Below are 21,580 nucleotides of genomic sequence, written 5' to 3'. Positions count from 1 at the left end.
TTAAGTTATACTATTTTAAAATTTTATATGATAAATATATTATCAGATGTGAATGTCATGTTAGCTTACTACTTTTATATATTATTTACAAAAATTTAATTAATAGATTTAATGTTTGTTGTTTTGTGTCAAAATTAAAACTCTAAAATTCAAAAATATAAAATTAAAAATGATTAAATTAGAAAACATAGAATAAAATTACAATTTTACAGATAGTACAAGATTATGAACTGGATTGAATTAAACGGATTTAACCATATTATTTTGATTAAAATTAGAATTTTAAAATTAATCGATTCAAAAATTACAAAAGAGACTAAATTCATAATTTATGCATAATAATAGGATTCGAGCATTCATTAAAGTTGTTCTTTTCTTCGTGTCTTGCGGGACTTGAAGAAGCAAAGAGATTAATCGATTGTTTTGATAGCTAGTTTCATGCATCGACTTGCATCTAAATCACAATTTTTGTATTTTATTACATATTATTGGTTGCAAACTTTACCAGAACACTTATTTTTTGGGTTACTACTACCCACGAATTTTTTCATTTTTTTTTGGGTTACAAACTTCACAGAAAACAGCTTTAATGGGTTAAAGCATACCCAAAGTTTGAGGGTCCAAGGCCTGGCAGCCCCTCAGCCTGGGTCATCAAACTTCAAAGCAAGGCCAATGGAGGGGATGGCGCAAAGTGGAAAGAACAGAAAAAGGGCGAAACGAGAAAGACTAACCCACAGATTGGGAGATTTTCAGAAGCTTGATAAACTCCACTGTGTCACTCTACACATTCATACAAAGTTTCCCAGGTCATATAAGCTCCTTTTTTGTTCATTAACTTCGCAGATATGCACTCTGGTTACTTCTCTTATCATAGAATTCAGAGAATCCTAGCTCGTCGTTGCCCTTTTGTCTATATTAGATTTAATGCATATTTATCTTCGTTTTCAGAAAGTAATTTCAATCCTGGTTCTCATCCTGTGAGTGATTCTAATGTCAGTTTTGTGGAAAGAGATCATTTTAATGAGGGAAATGTTGATTTTGGTAAATTTAGAGAGATGGGTGTTGAAGACTCTAGGGAGTTGAGTTTGTTTGCTGACAATAATGGTGGGTATCAAAGGAATCGAAGCCTGAAATTTGATGGCTTTGATGAAATTGAAGAGGAAGAAGGAGATAATTGTCGTACTGATGATGATTTTGTGGTATTGAATTCATATAATGAGCAAACAGAGGATGTATGGAGAATTGAGTTAGAGGAGGATGAACTTAGGCATCCTTTGGTGAGAGAGATTTGTAGGTTGATTCAATGTAGGTCGGCTTGGAATGCAAAGCTTGAACGTGATATGAGGCACTTACTAAGAAGTCTCAAACCTCGTCAAGTTTGTGCTGTTTTGCTCTCTCAGGATGATGAACGTGTAGCTTTGCAGTTCTTTTATTGGGCTGATCGGCAATGGCGGTACCGTCACAACCCGATTGTATATTATGCAATGCTTGAGATCCTTAGTAAGACTAAATTGTGTCAAGGTGCTAAACGGGTTCTTCGGCTCATGGCACGTAGAGGGATTGAGTGTCAGCCTGAAGCATTTGGTTATTTGATGGTGTCATATAGTAGGGCTGGCAACTTGAGGAACGCCATGAAGGTTTTGACTTTAATGCAAAAGGCTGGAGTTGAGCTGAATTTGGGATTATGTAATACTGCAATCCATGTTTTGGTGATGGCAAATAAGTTGGAGAAGGCACTGAGGTTCTTCGAAAGAATGCAAATTGTTGGAATTATCCCTAATGTTGTCACTTACAACTGTTTAATCAAGGGATACTGTAACGTAAATCAAGTTGAAAATGCATTGCAGCTGATTTCTGATATGTCATCAAAAAACTGTTCACCGGATAAAGTTAGTTTTTACACCATAATGAGTTTCTTTTGTAAAGAAAAACAAGTCAAAGAAGTGAGGGACTTAATGGAGAAGATGGTAAAAGAAAGTAATCTGTTTCCAGACATGGTTACGTATGACACTCTTATCCATATACTATCCAAGCATGGCCATGCAGATGAGGCACTTGAATTTTTACAGGAAGCTGAAGCCAGAGGATTTCAGATCGATAAGGTTGGGCATAGTGCAATAGTTCATGCGTACTGTAAACAGGGAAAAATGGACGAGGCAAAAGGTATTGTCAGTGAAATGTTGTCAAAGGGTTGCAATCCTGATGTGGTGACTTATACAGCTGTTGTCGATGGTTTTTGTCGTGTTGGGAAGCTGGAGCAAGCTAAAAAAATGCTTCAGCATATGTACAAGCATGGCTGCAAGCCAAACACTGTATCATACACAGCTTTATTAACCGGCCTTTGTCGGAATGGGAGTTCATTACAGGCAAGAGAGATGCTGACTAGTAGCGAGGAAGAGTTTTGGACCCCGAATGCCATCACTTATAGCGCTGTAATGCATGGGCTGCGTAAGGAAGGAAAATTATCTGAGGCGTGTGATGTAGTGAAGGAGATGATTAGCAAGGGCTTTTTCCCAAACCCGGTTGAAATTAACTTGATAATTGAGTCACTATGTCAAGAGGGGAAAATGAATGACGCTAAAAGGTTCTTGGAGGAATGTTTGAATAAAGGGTGTGCCGTTAACGTTGTAAATTTTACTACTCTTATTCATGGATATTGTCAAAAGGATAACTTGGAGGCTGCTTTGTCATTGCTTGATGATATGTATCTAAGTAACAAGCATCCTGATGCAGTCACTTATACAGCAATAATTGATGCACTTGGAAAGAACGGTAGAATAGAAGAAGCAACTGATCTTACCATGAAGATGCTAAAAAAAGGGTTGCTTCCAACACCTGTTACATACAGAACAGTCATTCACAGATATTGCCAGATGGGAAAGGTGGAAGATCTGTTGAAATTATTGGAAAAGATGCTTTCGAGGCAGAACTGCAAAACAGCGTATAATCAAGTTATTGAAAAGCTTTGTAGTTTTGGAAGCCTTCAGGAGGCTGATAAATTGTTGTCTAGGGTTTTGAAAACGGCATCCAGAAACGATGCTAATACCTGTAACATGCTTCTGGAAAGTTACTTGAGCAAAGGGATGCCTCTATCAGCGTATAAAGTTGCTTGTCGTATGTTTAACAGAAATCTGATTCCTAATCTTAAATTATCTGACAAGTTGAGTAAGAGACTCATGTCAGAAGGAAAATCTGCGGAGGCAGATAACCTCATGCTACGATTTGTTGAGCGTGGACACCTTTCACCTCAATGTGAATGACATTTTGAAGCCATATTCCAAATTTTACGACACTGGAGCTTTCCCTTTGAAGTTCAATGGCTTGAAAATGGTAATCCTAAACTCTTCTTGCTTCTTCTTTAGGCAGAAGCTGTATTGGGGTGGGGTCCTAGTGCATGGTAATACCTACATTTAAATTTATGTGGGCCAAGATCAATACTTCATTGTATGTTTTAGAGCTTCTAATGAAGTTTGGTACATCCTATAATGTTTAAAGTCTAAACTAGAGCTGCTAAATGTTATAAACTATATGGTGTCATTTCACAGAAATGAAGAAAAGTGTCAAACGTCTTTGCTAGCGAAGTTGCTTTAAAGCATATGCAGGAACTGAAAACATATGCCTAAAAGTAGACATTTATTGTAATTGTATAAGAATGTCAAATTTGAAGAGTAAGGTGATTGTTTACATGAGAAATTCTTACAGCAGGTTTGTTAGGGATTTATTGTATTTGTATAATAATGTCAAATTTGAAGAGTAAGGTGATTGTTTACATGCGAAATTCCTACAGCAGGTTTGTTAGGGAACTATGATTGACTCTGCTTCTTTTCTATGTGGATTGTTTTCATCTTCTTTTAGTTCTATCCAACAACATTGGCAAATGAATTGATAAGTAATACTGGTAAATTTGATATTTGAGTGAATGTAATGATAAACTACCTTAGTCTGGATGGATGGTAATAAAAATAACTGATGTAAATGCGGATAATCTAGGTGCTTAGTTATATTTGTTTATTTGGTTGTATGCTGCAGTTGATTCTGGACATAACATGATTAAGAGATTTGGAGATAGATCCTTGGAAACAATACTATGGATCTGCAATCAATAGTTGGATATGGAGCGTATTTCCTGATACTGCAATAACCTCTGCTACTTGAGGTGCCATCTCACACTACAAATTTTCTGCACTGCTGCTGCTGTGGACTTAAATGACATCTTCAACGTAACAGCAAAATTCCTTCCATGATTGCCCACCTACATTTGTGTAAGCATCATGTTTCAAATTGAAGGTATTACAGTACAATATTGTCCATTTCCCTGATGTTGGTACTTAAACGGGGACAAAACTGTTTGTTCTCACATGGCTAACCACCATACTTTCATATCTGGCTAGGATATTATGAATTGAAATAGGCCTGCTAATGGACATCAGATTGTATGCAGATGAGCTAACTGGTCATGCATCTGAAATGACGACCGAATTGTGAAATCAGAGTTCAGAGCAACAAATGAAATGTTCCGATCTTCAGATGTTAACATATACGACTTGGTTGTTTGCAACTACTCATTGAAATCATCTCTTGGGTGAAATGAGCCTAACAATCTAGGTGAAAAAGGAGAAATGCAAAAGGTGGAGCCCTGTTTTAAGAAAATGGTGAGGCTTTGGCTGGCTTCTGCTATTGGATTATATCAAAAGGGGTATATTCATGTAGAAAGGCACCATATGGACCCTTCTACACGTCCGCTTCGTCCATGGCAGACCTGTCATTTCATTTTTTGGTGTATTAATGAAAATTTGTTTCCCTTGTAAAATTTACTCTTCAGGCATGTAGTAATCCAGACATCTTGTTAATAATTGGAAGGCTAGTTCTTTTGAAAGTCTCGTACACAGGTTGGCTCAGGGTGAAAATCAACTTGTAGGATGTCATTTGTAAAGAGTAGAACTAGATAAAGCAATCCAACATAACCCATGAACACTTCTGCACTGGCTTAGCCTAGAAACTACAATTTACAACAACAAAATTTATTATTATGAAAAATTCTGTAACAACTGAACCGTAGACTCCTCCAAGCAGGGGATTTCCCCTTACCTTGAAGGAACAAGGATTACAACAATAAGCAAAACCTCTGGCACAATGCATAATGGATTGGTACAAGTCCACAGCCTTTTCTCTCTCTTATGTCACTTGTTTCTTGTGATTACTCTTTGAGTGAGATCAACTAGTGCCCGCCTTGACCTTATTACGTTCTCATCATTACTCTCCGGTAGAGAATCAATTGCTGCAGCAGCAAGATTAGCATGCTTCATGGCTAGCTCTTTTGTCCTCTCTATACCATGACTCTTCCCAAGGTATTCAAGGGCCTATATTTTTCATATATTGATCAGCTCAAGTGAATTTTGACAAAATAAGGCTCATATAATTGCAAAACCATAGGTAGTCAAGAAATCAGATGTAGAAAGCACAAAAATAAACCTCCAAAAGTTTGATTATAGATCGTATGAAGTGTAAAAGAATACCTTCAGAAAGAGAAATTGGCAAATTCACAAATTCTATGCATAGGTTGATTACATATACTTACAATCTCAATGTTTTCGGGGTTGTCAAAACCTTGATAAACAATAGCATGTAATTGTGGAAACTCTTCCATGGCAAACAAGATTGGAGCTGTTACAATTCCCTGCAACATCAGATGGTTGTGATAAATGATATAGTCATCATCATGCAAACCATTTAAAAGCATTTTTGTGAACCTAGTATGGACATTTACATAGAAGGAATTATGATGTGCCTGCCTATGTAGTTTACAATTGCATGTTTCTATAAACTATTACCAGCTTAAAGCCATTTAATATTTGCATAAGACATCATGGATAGAGAATTACCTGCTGGATGTCAGATAGAGAACCCTTTCCAAGGGAAGCTGATGTGCCGGTGAAATCAAGAACATCGTCTATCAATTGAAATGCCAATCCCTGAAAAATAAAGAGATAGTTGGACCATACAAGAAGAGGAAAGGGAAAGTTGTAAATGATGGAAGATGGATAAAGGACATCAATAATATGTTGATTGTTCTACAGCTTATAGCTAAAAGTACTTATAATCTCAGTTGCTCCATAATCACCACATGTTTTACCAATACATGATATGATATCTCTTTAAAATTATAGTGTCACACACTTGCAGAAAGGGACAACCTCAGATTTGGTGGGCCATGTTGTAATCAAAAAGAAATTGGCAATTGCATCAAACATCATTGAGCCAGACCTATCCTTTATGGGTTAGAAAATCACTTGGAAGTCCATCGAGTATATGAGGCTTTTATCCTTCAGAGAGGAAAATACAAACAATGGGAATATTCATTTTCCTGTCCTCTTAATAGACCATCACCCCATATAAAAGGGAAGTTCTAAACTGATTTGTGCATTCATTATTTTAGGAGTTAGGCTTTTATTGAGAACAGAAATGTAATTAATCAGTTTATATTTATCAAGAAAAAGGAGTTTGGGTTTATGCTTTACATTACTTAACAGTTAACACCGATTCACTATCAACTAGCAGGGTTTAGTTGCTTAAGAGGTTTTGTTCGTGCAAAGCATCATTGAAATCTAACTCCCAAGAAGATCTAGCAATTTATGATGAGTTGAAGAAAAGTAAAACTTAAATGAAAGTACAAACCAGATTTTTGCCATACTCGAAAGCCAACATTGCAACTTCAGCTGTTTGCCCAGCAAGAAGCGCAATTGCCTTGCAACTGTTTGAAATCAAGGAAGCAGTCTTGTAGTATGTCTTTTGCATGTAATAGTCCATGCTGCATCATGAAAAAATTGTTCTAGTTTCAGTTAAATACAAGCAAAAGATCCTTAAACTCAAAGCAGGACAAGACAGATTTACCAATCAGCAATTATTTGAATGGAAATGCATGATAAAAGAAAAAAGGAATTTTTCTCACTCATATAGCACAGACTACACATTCCATAACAGTCTATGACTAACAGTAAGTGTTATCCGCAAATATTAAAAGTTTGTACCGAAAGATGGCCACCAAGTCAACAAATAAAGTTAGTATTGTTATAAGTTACTACAGAGGTTTTCCTAAATTTTTAAGCTTTGCAGTAACATTAGACTACAGTAAGTTATAACTATTATTCACTTATTAGATCAATAAAACACAAGCATAAACAAATGAAATCATGCTAACCAGGTTACCTAGCCCGCCACTAAATGATGGCTATCACGGGGTCTAAACCTAGCAGGACATCCAAGTAATTGAATAGAAAACAGGGGTGACCAAATAACGAAATATTACGCATAGTAGACCAGCATACCTACAACGTTGTTCAGATGAAGTTGTCATTTGCATGGTTTCACCCATAACCAGATTCTCCACAACTGTTGCTACTAATGATACAACCTACAGATATTGAGCGTACTGATTTTTAACTAGCATTTGCAGATACCTCACAGAAATCATGCAAATAATAATAAATTAAAAGCACCTCCGTATTTTTTAAAGCAGCAAGGGCCACACAAGCTCGAGAAAGCAGAAAATCTCCCGCTAGTACAGCCAACTGCAAACAGGAAAAGTTTAGCAATTGCTTTAGGCTAGAAAACTTTTCTGTCAGTTGCAAGAGCAATAAAAAGAAAGACACCTTATTGCCCATTACAGCATTCAATGAACCAATACCACGTCTTTTATCCGCATCATCCAAAACATCATCATGGAGGAGGCTAGCAACCTAGATGATGAAATGACCATGTTAGACTAAAGTGAATTTATCAACAAGCTCCAGTGCATGCAACACAAGATAAACAAAATTAAATGATGAGGAAATGACATGGATCATCTCTGTTATCTCAGCTATAGACTGCTGTCTTGTACGTAATTCAGTTGTCACAATATCTCCTACACCACCACCAACTGATTCAGGTATATGAACATTCAAAGCTGTAGCCATCAAAAGCAAAACCTGCATAGAACATATACAATAAATTTCCATAAAATCATTTGTACGTAAAGCAAGCTTCTTTGATAAAAAGCAACAGAGATCAAGTTTAGCTTCCGTCAAATGGGTTTTTAATTTGGAATGAGCCAAGAACGAACTGGGGCTAACGAATGCTACAAGAGTAGTTCATCTATGAATTTTTGTATTGTTCCCTTCCCTAGTGCAACCTATACGCAATACTGAGCCCACAGTAAAAGCAAAAATAGAATTACCATCAAAATTATGACAATCTGCCAGTAACCTCAAGATTACCACATCCGTAAAAATACATTACCGTGGGACGAAATCTCTTTCCTTCCACCCCCAATTTGAAGAAGTACTCAGCAGCTGAAGCAAGCTTAGGAACCTGGATGACATAAACATGCAATCTTCATTTGCTTTCCCACATAAAGAATGTAATAAACTCATTCCATAGACATGAAAAAGAACAGTGTGATACCTCAGCAATAACCATAGCCCGCAACCTGTTAGCGACAAGTGACAGTTCATCAGAAACAAGTGAAAATGGATCAAGTTGTTCCTGGAGGAAATGTCTTGCCATCTCAATATTGCAGTAAACAAAGGCAAGATAGAAGGAGAGGAGATAAACAAACTAGTAGCCAACAATTAACAATAACAAACACAACAGAGAGGGAAGTAATCAACTTAAGGCCAAAATAGTAGCATTTGTTTCATATTTGAACATTAGAAAATTTAACACACTAGAAAACTTCCTATCCCTGGATAACCATGTCTCCTGTCCTAAAACTATAAGAAAGAAATTCAGTAAATGAACAAAAAAAAAAAAAAAAACTCGCAAATTGTAGAAGGATGAGCAATTTAAAGGATAACCTCTATTAGAGAGCTACTCTGATGAATTTGCCGTCCAAGACCAAGCAATGAAGGAAAACTCCAAGAAAGAGTTTCTCTGCCACTACGAACCTACTAATCCCCAGAAACAGTAACAAGAGAAAACATTAATGATCAATACAATTATTTCATTAAAAATAAATTGATCAAAAGAAAGAACCAGAGATGTAAAATATCTATTATCATACAAAAATCAATGTAGAACATAGCTATAGTCCTCTCAGAGGAATCTTCTTTGTGGCTCATTTGATTCAGTAATCATATAAACCCATCAGGCATAGAGATCATTACCAATCTATAGATTCACTATATCAACTTTACTTTGACTATAAAGAAGTAGCTTTGAGCACCGATTCCAATCATTCCGGGTGGTGACAACACCATTGCAATTCAAATGTGCAATGAATACATGCTTTAAGGACTATTATCATTAAAACCCAAGAAATAAAACACAGTCTAATAGAAAGGGGAAAAAAAGTGCCCTTTCATCAAACAGAACATCTGATTCATTCCCTAGTTAATTTGCATGACCAGAGGTGAAACAGATTAATTCTTATTAATTAACAAAAAAATAATTTTAAAAAAATGGAAACAAAACTCTGAAACAACTTAAATTAAGGAGCAACTGAGAACTGTCAATTACATATTTCCAGTGTTTCAAAACTCGAAGAGAAAGATAAAGAAAAAGCAAAAAGGTAAGAGTCAAGGTTTAACCTTTATAGTAGAGTAAACATATTGATTAGAGAGAAGGAATAGAGAAGGGTCAGTTCGACGAGAGAGAACGAAACCAAACAAGCTCTTTCCGGGAGTTGTACGAATCCTAGAAAATCCCCGGCAAAACAACATCCTCACCTTGTCTCTCTATCTCTCACTAACACTTTTCCAGGAACCCAAACAGAAGAAAAACCCAGAAAATTAAACCCTTTTCTTTGTTTAGGAAATCTGTGGGTTTATGTTAGGAAGCAGCCAAGACCTAGCAGTAGCTGAAAGTACAAAGTCTGACCCGAGCACCTAATTAATAAATGAAGCACCGCTTTAGCCACGTATCCAAAATGAAAGCCTTTCCTTTGCTCGTAATGAAAAATCTACCTTTTAGCTTAACTAATTAATCTAGACAAAATAGTGATTTTTTCAGAAATGAGAATATCATTAAATATGTTACATTATGGGATTTATTTCCAATGTTGAGTAAGGTTTTGATTTTATTTTATTTTATGATAAAATATACTAATAAAATATATATTATTGACAACAAAGCAATAGTTAATGGAATATCTTACTGCATTTTCCTTTACAAAAGCATTGTATGACACTGCCAAATTTACATATGAAACAAAGTTCATAAAGAAGAGAATTACATATATGATCATCATCAGCTATTTGCCCCATTGTTTCTCAGCAACTCTTTAAACTCATCATCAGTGCTTTTTAGCATGTTAGCCAAAGGCAACTTAACCCCACTTTTTATGGCTTCAATATGCCTTGGTTTTATCCTCTTCTCCAAACTAAAAGCAAAGAACTGAGGGAATGCTTTCAACTCCTCCAAATCCCCATTCATCTCCTCTTTAAAGTACTCGAATTTGGGCTTGTAGTTGTTTTCTATGCTGAAAGTGAACAACCCTGGGCACCTCAACACCATACTTTTAGCTTCACTGATTGAAAACCCTATGCTTTCCAAGAACTTGAGTTTGGGTATTAAGGTATGTTCCACACTTGAAACCAGCAAGACAGGGTCTTGATAAGCCAAAGCCTCTAAATCTCTAAACCCAAGCCTTTGGAGATAGAACAAAGCTGGTTTCAACTGGTCTCTGACACTTGAAGTGAGCAATCTGGGACACTTGTTAATGACCTTCCTATAGTTATTTTCAGGGACATTAAGGTCTTGGGAGAGGAAACTGAAAACTGGGCCAAGCTCAGCTTTGATGTTAGAGGTTAGGATTTGGGGGCACATACCAAAGATTCTAGGGAAGTCCTTTTGGTGAATGCCTTTAGATTGGAGGAACGAGATGATGGAATTGAGGGAATCAAGGGAAGTGGTGTGAAGGGAGGGATTGAGAGAGAGGGCTTTACCTGAGTCAATGCCCATGATTTCTAGGCATAAGATTTTCTCCTTGATTTGAAGGGAGAGATTATGGTGAGCTGATGAGTAGAGTGGGTGTTTGTGGAGGAGGCTTTTGGGTTTGGATGGTAAATGAGTGTTTGGTTCTTGGGAATTTGTGGGAGAAAATGAGGGTTTCTGAGAAGAGATGCATAGGGAAGACTGGAATGCAGTTGCAGCTGCTGCAGACATGGCGGAGAAAAAAGTGAGATAGGCTTTCCTGTCTGAAAACTAATCTTATTGGTCTTATTTGTATGTTATGTGGCAATGACACGTGGCGATTGGGTTGAAAATTGATTGGATGCAGCCAGATTTCTTTTAGATGACTAAGGCGGATACGAAGTGGACCATGTAACATCCTATCTTATTACAGTTAAACTCTTTAATGTATCCTCATATTTTATCGAAATTGAAAATTTAATCATCACAACAATTCAACAATTTATAATAAAAAAATAAAAATTCAATTATTTAAAATCACGTGTTAAAAAATAATTGTACTATCTTAGACCAAATTTGCAATACTGCAAACGTAAATCTGACGATCTAGAAAATAATGTAGCAATTTGATGTATGACATTATTGTTAACAAATTGTCGTACATTGATAAATGAACTCAAACTTTAGGTACCACATTGTAGAATTTTAAAGTTAAAGCACAATATTGCATAATTTATAATTCATGAACAAAATATGACATTATCACATAGAAATATGTCTGTAAACAAAATTCATGTTGAAAATGGTCGACCATAAACAGGATGGTCAATTGTAATGACAAAATTAAGAGAGACAAAAAAGAGAATAGTTGGGTTCTGAGCAGAGAGATAAAACCATGTCAGCATTACGTAAAGATCAAAATCTTATTAAGGTTGAGCTAACTAAGTTTACAATATTCTCACTATCTATTACAAACCAAAACCCAGAAGAATTGAAAAACAAAAGCTTTGTTCTTAACAGCAATGTTCACTGTCACATCACTGATCAAGAATAATAACGTTCATAATACTGAGAAGAACCTGCTTAAATAAAGCAAAATAGATCCTCTATGCAGTAAGAATTGACACAAAGTACTTTACCATGAAATAAGAGTTTAACAAGAAGGGACATTAAGAAATGACAGAACTTCCCCAGGGCTAGTGGCAGCAGTTCCAGTGGCAATGACTGAAAAAGCTTTTCCAATTTGCTTCAACCGTTGAGAATGCTTATTCCATCCTACATGACATTGGCATACAACACGAAGATGAAAGCCAGAGGATAGACATAATTACAGTTAAAGTAAGCCACTGTTAACAACAGATTCTATCATGGAGACATGACAATCACATTTGCAGTAGGATTGCATGTGTTGTCCAAATTTCTTGTTTTACTGAGCACACAAGTGATGCCATAATAACGCGCTTCAGGTTATAAAATCATTGAATTTTTTTTTAATAGAATATTTTTTTTTTTTGGGGGGGGGGGGGGGGAGTTAGAAGAAGGTTACATGCATTGCTGACAGATGCCAATTAAATTTGTATGCATGTCAGTTAACATCTTTTTTTTTTTTTTTGAGCTCAAAGAAGGATGCATTTTTTACTAGATTTAACTCTCTGACACTAAAATAATGCTTCCATATTATATTTTGTGTGTCCGTGCGTGTCTTCCTTATATTTTCCTGAACTCTTTTGAGATTGGCCATGATTAATGAAAAAGCTTTTTTTCTTTAATAATAGGCATCAATAACCTATTTTCAGCATTTAGACTTCCAAAAGTTCAACCCCAAACCACCTATTTCATAGTGTTGTTATATAGGAAAATCAAGGGCTTTTCACTGCCATTAGACTTGCAAATTATACCAGAATTTTCACAAGAGCATTGCAGGTATAATCAGATTGATAGTAAAGATCCTCCTTGCTTTTTTGGTGTCAACAAGATCCTTATCAAAACAGTCAAATATATGTAAATAACTTTAATTTCCTACCAAAAAGATATGCTTATGACAGCCGTGTAACCAACAATAATAGCTAGCACGTATGATCACTCCCCATTGAAATAAAAGTTTATTATAGTTTTGTCAATCTAAGATCAATTATGCTGATCTTTTTATACATAACATATACATTGTAGATTTGGACCAGAATAAAACATGGATAATTTCAACTACTTTTTCACTTCTAGAAAACAAAGGATATAGATATATATACACATATGCATGTACTGCATGCGACGCACCACACTCCCTAACTAAAATTTGTTTCATACCTAGAAGGATAAGACCTAAACTTCCAGGAAGACGATCGAAATCCGTTTAGAATAAGATTACATGAAGAAAGATGCATGATTAGATGCAGCTACAACCAATCATTTTACATAAGTGACATACTTACTAGCCATTGAAGATGTCTTCACACGTCGTGTCTGGCCATCATTATTGCCCGTGATTTTTGCTCATAGGACGCCGTCGATGGAGCTTTTTACCAGGAGTTTGGTGATCATCCTGCAAGAGAAAATTAGCAATGGTTGAGGAAATGAAGGGTTACTGTAGTAGCCTGTAGTCCCAAGAACCACCATATTCCAGTATTAAGACAAACAAACCTTATACAGCGATGCTGCTGACTCAGACTGTACTGTCTGTACAGGCATATGCCCCTGTGACCGCAGGGCATCCAAGGCATCCAATGTCAACTGCCATCCACAGAGTGCAACAACATCAGCACTGGAGCCACTACAGCCAGCAGCAGCAACAGTTCCATTCACCCAGGGGCAGAATTGGTTGTGATGAATAATTGGATCAAATTCTACAGCTTCTTCATAATTGCTTTCTCCTTTTGGGGGACCTAAAAAACAAGTAGTCTTGATAAGGCATCCCGAAGAGAAAAAGAAGGGAACTGGAAATGGATCACCTTCAAATTTTCATACAGTTCCATGAAATATGTATTCCAACACAAACCAAAAGTCTGAAATGGTTAAACTGAAGAAGGTAACTTCAGTCAGAACTGAACTGGTACAATTTTCCTTGCACATATGGTACACTGATAAATGCTAATTACAAATAAATCTAGCAACCAATAGAAATAAGTACATGATCCAGATAAAAGTATGATTAATTCCAGCCTAGAAGTCAAATTTTTATGGTACCGAGACTAGCTCATTGTTACTGCTTCAGTAGGCTGGGTGAAAGAAATTTCAAAACAAACCAGAGGGATTATGATTGAAACCTAATGCAAGTTAAAGGAAAACTTACATCATACCTGGGCACCAAAGAGGGGAATCTTCCTTTTGTTTAATAGCCAGTTCTTAGATGAATTAGATTTGTCGCCTTATTTATGTTTTATTAAATTGAAATAAATAAATAAATAAATAAAAAGAGGGTTAAACTACCCAATGAGCCTTAGAAGTAAATCAATGCAAATTGGTAGCTAGGATCTACCAAGTAAGGCACATAGAGTTTACCTATTCCATTTGCAACAGCAAAATCTGACTCTGGCTCAGGACAGTTGTTTATGGAAGATGATTTTCCAGCATCTTTTTTCTCTTTCTTGGGTGTTTCATTACCAGAATACATATTAGCATTGCAGGACAGAGAAGGATGAGCACTGTTATCTGGGGCTAGTTTGCAGCTTTGGCTTATCTTCTCACCACTTTCAACAGACTCTGCTTTGACAGAACCATCAACTTTTGAACCACTGTCAGCCCGCCCCAAGGAGCGTGACAACATTTCCTGGCTGTCACCATGAGGATCCTCCCTATTTATTTCACCAGGGACAACTTCATCCATCAACCCAGGATCTGGAGCAGATTCACCAGTTTGACCCTGATTTTCAACATCTTCTATTCTGGGTTCCACATCACCAACTACACTATCTGTTCTATGCACAGACACATCTGCTCCATGAATTTCAGCTTCATGGCTGGCACACATACCAACACTCCCCCCACTAATTCCAAAACTAAGCCCATCCCTAGCTTGAGCTGTCACAGTTTCAGGTTCAGCATTGAATATTTCCTCCCCGTCATTTGTACTGCTGATGCCCATTTCACCTGGAACTTCCTCTGCAGCTGGTTGGAAACAAATACTCTGCTGAGCTTGATTACTATAATTCAACTCTGATGTTTCATTCATGTCAAGGTGGCCATATGTACTAGATGAGGGAAAATGAATATCGTCAACATCTCCGCGATAATTCTCAACACTTTCCATAGAGTCACCACCTGCACTGTGACACAAAGTATCCATAGCAATGACAGAGGACGCACGCATTGAATCTCTCACTGACGGGATTTCAATAACCTGGTTACTTCCTTGCCTAAACAGAGCAACTCTATTGCCACCATCTCCATGAGTTTCAAAACCCACCGAATGGCTTGGGCCTGCCTCAGAGGAATCTCTTGGATATGGTGAGCAGTAAGTATCAAAAAAATCTGAATCACGGGCACGTTTGGAAGGGCCAGCAGAATATTGTCTGCAATCATTGAATTTGTCACCATCACGATCAATCACAGTTTCTTCAACACTATCAGCCTGTTGTGTGCATAACTGTGGCCTATCATCTGAACTGGCACCTATTTCCAAGCTTCGCTTGCGAGGACTAGGGCCCCGTGATTCATAAGAAGCAGCTCTATCACCAACCTCACTACCTGATGGTTGCCCAATCATTAGATCCCGACCCATGTCTGCATCATTCATATTTCTGGATGATGTGGCTCTACCCAACTTATAGAAAGACAGACCCCCAGCCATTGTAAGATTCAAATCAACATCTGTTTTTGGCACCAATTTTCTCTCATCCGTCGTTCCTACTTCATCACGGTCTTCAGTCGGTTCTTTCTCTGGATCATCAGCAGCAACCCAACCACTAATTCCACTGGCTGCACTTAATCCACGTGTCAACCCCATTTTCTTGCTTGTGTCAGGGATATCAATGTTGTTGGGAGCAACACGAGCAGGTCGAGGAACAGTTAAAAAATCCAATATCCTGACAGTAGCACCACATAAGCTACAGTCTAACAAAGGCACCCTGAATGAAGGTCGTGACTCCATGACTAACACTTTATTTTTTCCAGTGTCCTTGGCTGAAGGAGCAAGAGCAGTTTTGTTTGTTCCAGGATCCTGTGAAAGATGAACCTGTGCTCTGTTAGGGCCAAAAGAACATCCATTTCTAGCTGATTGAGCAGAATGTTCTTCACAGTCTTGAACATTTAGAAGCCATCTCGGTTCCCATCCGCACAAACTTATGAGCTTTTGTGACTGTAAAAGAGTAAAGAACATAAGAACATAGAAACATTGCCAATTACCAACAGATAAAACACATTAAAATATCTTAAATATCTTACACGAGAATACAGACAAAATGCACCATCTCGAGTAACATCAAGTTCTGGTACACTCTCTGATCTGGATTCAAACTCTGACACATAATTCTGCAACAGAGAGAGAAGGCGATCAACCTGTGGACCCCGAGAAACTCGCATATGATCCATTGCAGATGTAGCAATTATAGGAAGAGACTGAAACTGCACAAGTCCATCACATCTATCCTTGTATCCTGCAATTAGGGCAGACTGGGGCGTTGGAGGGAATTGGACCAAGCTTTCTGGACAGCTGTTTCCTCTCCAAGGACAAGAAACTTTGTGCCCAATATCCAGCTGCTTGGAAAAGGCCTCACCAGCATCCTCAACTTCAAAGGCGGAAAAACAAAAAGAAATAAATGAAGTGTTAGGAAAAAAAAAGGAAAAGAAGAGAGACCAAAACATATTGAACCATTAGAAATGCACTGCTAGCAAAATCTTGTTAACTGCAAACCCCTCAGAAAAAACATCATTGATGATATTACCTTCAGATAGCCAAACAACCCAAAACAGTTCATTTACCTAAACAAGAACAACTGTTACAGCTACTGACCTACCAGAATAAGTAAGCTAATGTAACAACAAGTCAAACAAATACAAATGGTTCAGTTCATCAATTCCCTAGCTGATGTAAAGAAAAATGAAAGGAAGCAAAAGCAAGTATTTAGAATTAACCATTTTAGAAACACACAAAGCAAACAAAACATGAAGGTTTCCTAAAATTTATTTTTCTTAGCTAATACCGTGTCAAATTATTGTCACCAAAGTGAGTTATTCCATTTATCTGTCCATTACATCATTGCTCATCTATTTTCTTATATATAATTGAGCAAATCTTAAAGCATCATTAAGTAGAAAGGTCGGAGAGTATGTGATGGTCTTATTACAATGATTATATATCCCCAGAAAGAAGAAAATAAAGAAAAGGAAATAGTTGAATTACAATATCTAACCTTCAGAAGTAGGCCACGATGGGGAGGATGCGAAATGCAGGCATGCCCCACATGTTTCACATACAATTTTATCAACATCTATATTTACCCAACCTCTTTGAGCACAAGCCAATGAACTTGCAACCTACAATTAATTTGAAAAGCAGCAGTTTGCTTTAAGATCAGATTAAGCATATTCAACAACTAAAAGAAACTAAACCTTTTACATGCTTGACTCCATGCATATGCAATCACTATAAAACCCAGGAAAAACTTAGAAGATTGCATGAAAAAGAGTCCATGATGTCCTTTGTGATAAGGCAATTACCCAACTGTGATGAATATTAAAGATCAACACAAATAAGACAAAACCAGGTCAGACAAAATGCAAACTCCACTGAACTACATTTCTACTAAGTAGATGCTGCAGCTAGATCAAGTGTGTACCTTAGGCTTCCCAAACCAATTCATAGGCTTAAATGTAGCCAAACGCCTGAGAAGATCCCCTCTTTCCCATGGTCGACATGAAGTTCTAGATGATCCAAGGGCAGATCCACCAGCACTAGTACTGAATGAAATCCGTGGAGCTTGGGATCCAACACAAGATTGAGAAGCAGCTTTGGAATTTTGACCATGACCAGACCAATCCACACTGCCAACATTTGTTGGAACAGCAGGTGAGGATGCCCCAGCAGAACTGTTAAAGAACAAGAATCATCATTTTTTTCAGAGTTCATAACGTAGTAACCATAATAGGACTATTTCTCTAGTTGGCCAATAAGCACAATTTTCTTATACCATATCAATTGTTGGATAATCGATCATTGAAAGTAGAGAGTTGATACTATCTTTTTTCTTCTTTTTTTACTAATAAAGGTACAAACAATAAAAAAATAAAGAAATTAAAGAAAACTGCAATTAGGCAGGCTTTTTTGCACCTATAGCCATGCAAAAAAGCATGTCATGGATGGGAACCAAGTGTGGGCTTGATCAAATGTGCGATGCCCAAAATGGTCTAAGGCACTTTTGTTGTCTAGCGCTAAGGGAAGTTAACCTGTCCCTTATTGGTCAGTTCTTTAAAAGGAAACAAAAACTGTCCTGCTAATGAAATGACATGTTCCTAGCTGAAATAGATCCAGTTTCCATCCTCTATACCTCTACAGTTAAATTAACCAAAAAATAGCATAAACAGTGACTTAGCGGGTTGACAACCAACCATACAAATGACGAACAATATCTTTTCTAGATTATCATCACTTCTATGGAAAGCCATTATTAGTGTGTACAGAGATAAAAGCATAAACCTAGTGACCTACTTAAGACTTCGAAATGCAAAAGCTTTTTTTTCCCTTTTTTTTTTTTTTGGCTACATAAATGCAAACTGAGTTTAATTAATTGTTTTCAATTTTCCCTTTTCCTAATTTGGATTCAAATAAAAGTACGCCAAAGATCAAATTTAGGATATCTAGCCGAATTCCACCCCGTATGGATTGTTATTCACTTTCCAGCAATTTAACAAAATCTCAACCATTTTCCCTTACCAAAACACATCGAACAAACCTAACACTAACCCTAAAAATCATACGGGAAGACAGGAAGCAAAATCCGAATATTCACCTAAAAAATGGATTCTGAGGAAAACAAAAGGAAACCCTAACTTGAGAAAATTGAGATTGAAAAGCAAGTAAAAGGAGAGTAGCAAGAGTTGGTACCTCGCAGCAGGAGTGGGATCTATGGTCCCACCAGAGCTAATGACCTCTTCTCTCATTGCTGCAGCGTTTTCGCTCCCTTCCTTCCTCCCTCTTTCGGCCTAAGAGTAATAGTTTTAAAACCAAGACCAACCGAGTCGAAACTCGTTCGAATTTGAAACCCGAGCGCTTGACACTGTTAGCTCCAATTTATAGCGCGAGTATATATACTTGCCAGGCCGTAACACGAGTTTTCTTTTTTAATAGTGATGGGTCGGACGTTTTTCGATGTATTTGGGCCTACCAAGCCTCGCTTCTTTTTATACGAAATGTCCTTCAATCAAGTTGCGCAACCCATTTTAAAAAACTTTAAGCCCCGCCATTTAGTATTTAAAAACAATAAAATATCATAAATATTTTTCATATTTATATTTTTATGAATTTTAATTAATTTAAGTTTCGCCGGCAGTTCAGAAAATTTCTTGCCCAAACCCAAAAAGGGTCAGTTAATAACGGTAAAATTTAAACAATATTATAGGTCAGTTTATTATTGAAATCATCGTTTATAAGTGACTTTGAAAAGATAAAATATTTATTTTAAATATAATATTATAAAGTAAAAGATTTAATGAGGAATATAAAGATAGTTTTATTGAAAATACTTTTTCAAAAGTCTAAAATTAAAAAATTGGCTTAAAATTTAAATTTAAAATCAATATTTGGTTTAAAAAGTTATTTATTTATCAAATTTTAGATTTAAAATTATAGTTTGAATTGAAAAGTGTTTTTCGATAAACACACCTGTATATTCAATATTTTAAATGAAAGATAAAAAGAAGATTAATTAAAGTATCCATTAAAATATACTATTCTTTTTAAAATCTTAAGTACTTTTTTTTTTAATTTTTAAAATTTCAAACAAACAAAAATTTCAAGCGTTCTTTCGCTCAAAAACGCCAAAGTCAGCCTATCTCGCAACAATGAGGATTCAAAGGAACTCCTCTCAAGAACGCATGAAGAACAGCAAAAGAACAAAGTAAGAACGATCTCAAAAGATGAACAAAAGCCACAGAAAAATAAGAACACTTGAGAGAAAAGTTTGAATGAATACTCTCAAAATTCTATTAATCACTGAATGAATACAATGAGGGGGAGAGGCCTCTATTTATAGTTGAGCTTTCCCCACATCAACGGTACAGATCAAAATACATCAATGGCTAAGATCTAAAGCTATCAAGATATCAAATCTCTAAGATTACAGAATCGTATCTTTTAAAGATTACATTAAAGTCTAAGATCGCATATTTTGAAGATCTCCTTCCATATTTGCCAAGCATATCTTTGAAGATTACTTGTATAAATATAAAAAAAAGGTTTAATGATAAATTTGGTCCCTAACGTTTACATGTTTTGTTAAAATGACATTAATTATATTTTTGAGTCCTTTTTAGCTACCAATCTTTTTTTTTTTTCAAACTACTTTTTCTAATAGATTTGATAAAAGTACAGCTAAAAAAAATTAACGGGATAATGATGTGGAATATTTTTAATGAGATGTAATTTATTACATAAGTAACCCAATAAAATAATTACATGTGAAAAGTAATAAAATAAATCATACATGAACTTAAAAATAACTCTTAATTTAAAGAAAATAAGCATAATTATTGAAAAAATTTGAAAAAAAATGCTTACGATTTTTTCTTGAGAGGTTTCAAAAAAATTAATAAAATAAATAGAAAATACAGAATGTGTGCACTCATTTTAAATTTTTTAGATAATTACATTTATTTTTTAAATTAAGAATTATTTTGTTTAAATTAAGAATTATTTTATTTAACCGTGAATTATTTATTCATTTTCTTAACTTCTTATTGGGTTAATTTCTAGACCTTGATGTGGCAACTATCTTGATAATATATATGTCCCTTGACTGAATTTGGGAGGTTTTGCCATGGTTTTCTTCAAAATTATATTTAGAAAATAAAAAAATCATTTTATTCAATTTGATTATCTTCTCATTTTAATCTAAAATCTTTGAATTTTTATGAAATTAAAGTTAAATTTCACACCAAAGTCTAATTCAAGAGTACTCTTTCATATGAAACCAACCGTGAAGACTTAAAGGTGAAAATGAAAGTGAGAGAAAACATGGGTAAGTTATTTAAATTATTATGCTATGTTTATTTAATTGTATAATTTTTGTGAATTTGCAAGAAGTAAGCGTACATAATTATTTTCTATGTTTAAAAGAATAGAAGTATTGTGTTTATGTAAGAAGTGAATAGCGAATGATTTTTATGAATTATTTGGTGAATGATTTTAAGTGAATAATTGAAAGTAAGAAAGTGTGAGTGTTTTTACTAATAATATTTTAATTTGGAATTAATTATTTTGAATGATGGAATTGTGTATTTATTATGTTGAAAGTAGTAAATATTTATTTTAAATATTTTTGGATGAGTAAGTTGAAAAATGATTTGTTAAGTGATTAATTTGATAAAAGTTGCATTTTTTTAATTCTAAGGGTTTGGTAGTGAAATCTGAAACATTGATGTAGTAACTAAATTATATGATTATGAAATATGAAAATTTGGAAAGATGAGCATAAAATAGTAAAGTTTGAAACTATAGGGTTAAATTATAAATATTTCAAAACATGAGTTTTAGGACTAATTT

At 35.6% G+C, this 21,580-nt stretch overlaps 4 protein-coding genes across 11 annotated transcripts; 1 reads left to right on the top strand and 3 right to left on the bottom strand.

Annotated features, from left to right (window-relative positions):
- Window positions 1-349: 349 nt before the first annotated feature.
- LOC108489219 (pentatricopeptide repeat-containing protein At1g09900) lies at window positions 350-5,209 on the top strand. Of its 5 annotated transcripts, XM_053019936.1 has the most exons (4): window positions 350-806; window positions 949-3,330; window positions 4,030-4,262; window positions 4,442-5,209. In XM_053019936.1, the coding sequence occupies exon 2, from the start codon at window positions 1,056-1,058 to the stop codon at window positions 3,258-3,260; it is 2,205 nt and encodes a 734-aa protein (XP_052875896.1). In that variant the 5' UTR covers window positions 350-806; window positions 949-1,055; the 3' UTR covers window positions 3,261-3,330; window positions 4,030-4,262; window positions 4,442-5,209. The 5 variants fall into 5 exon arrangements, with proteins under 5 accessions (XP_052875896.1, XP_017649080.1, XP_017649082.1 ...); XM_017793591.2 differs by having other exon boundaries at window positions 360-3,330; XM_017793593.2 differs by having other exon boundaries at window positions 360-3,330; window positions 4,030-4,287.
- On the bottom strand, window positions 5,006-9,959 carry LOC108489221 (solanesyl diphosphate synthase 3, chloroplastic/mitochondrial). 2 transcript variants are annotated; one of them, XM_017793596.2, is made up of 12 exons: window positions 9,567-9,959; window positions 8,835-8,924; window positions 8,443-8,523; window positions 8,278-8,349; window positions 7,836-7,967; window positions 7,650-7,736; window positions 7,497-7,568; window positions 7,326-7,411; window positions 6,676-6,808; window positions 5,883-5,972; window positions 5,579-5,677; window positions 5,006-5,360 (listed from the first exon to the last, which is right to left on the bottom strand). In XM_017793596.2, exons 1-12 carry the CDS (start codon window positions 9,696-9,698, stop codon window positions 5,181-5,183), a joined length of 1,254 nt encoding a protein of 417 aa, XP_017649085.1. In that variant the 5' UTR covers window positions 9,699-9,959; the 3' UTR covers window positions 5,006-5,180. The 2 variants fall into 2 exon arrangements, with proteins under 2 accessions (XP_017649085.1, XP_017649086.1); XM_017793597.2 differs by lacking the exon at window positions 9,567-9,959 and having other exon boundaries at window positions 8,443-8,467; window positions 8,835-8,925.
- A 135-nt stretch (window positions 9,960-10,094) lies between these two features.
- Window positions 10,095-11,209, bottom strand: LOC108489222 (transcription termination factor MTEF1, chloroplastic). Its single transcript, XM_017793599.2, has one exon. It carries the CDS (start codon window positions 11,140-11,142, stop codon window positions 10,225-10,227), a length of 918 nt encoding a protein of 305 aa, XP_017649088.1. The 5' UTR covers window positions 11,143-11,209; the 3' UTR covers window positions 10,095-10,224.
- A 585-nt stretch (window positions 11,210-11,794) lies between these two features.
- On the bottom strand, window positions 11,795-19,114 carry LOC108489227 (uncharacterized). 3 transcript variants are annotated; one of them, XM_017793603.2, is made up of 8 exons: window positions 18,926-19,114; window positions 17,661-17,910; window positions 17,235-17,358; window positions 16,267-16,610; window positions 14,386-16,180; window positions 13,528-13,769; window positions 13,316-13,429; window positions 11,795-12,165 (listed from the first exon to the last, which is right to left on the bottom strand). In XM_017793603.2, exons 1-7 carry the CDS (start codon window positions 18,979-18,981, stop codon window positions 13,361-13,363), a joined length of 2,880 nt encoding a protein of 959 aa, XP_017649092.1. In that variant the 5' UTR covers window positions 18,982-19,114; the 3' UTR covers window positions 11,795-12,165; window positions 13,316-13,360. The 3 variants fall into 3 exon arrangements, with proteins under 3 accessions (XP_017649092.1, XP_017649091.1, XP_052875895.1); XM_017793602.2 differs by having other exon boundaries at window positions 13,320-13,429; XM_053019935.1 differs by having other exon boundaries at window positions 11,795-13,429.
- Between the last annotated feature and the right edge of the window lie 2,466 nt (window positions 19,115-21,580).

The sequence above is a fragment of the Gossypium arboreum genome, chromosome 10 (genome assembly GCF_025698485.1).
Source record: "Gossypium arboreum isolate Shixiya-1 chromosome 10, ASM2569848v2, whole genome shotgun sequence".
NCBI classification, from domain to species: domain Eukaryota; kingdom Viridiplantae; phylum Streptophyta; class Magnoliopsida; order Malvales; family Malvaceae; genus Gossypium; species Gossypium arboreum.
This window is presented reverse-complemented; position numbering and strand designations above follow the sequence as displayed.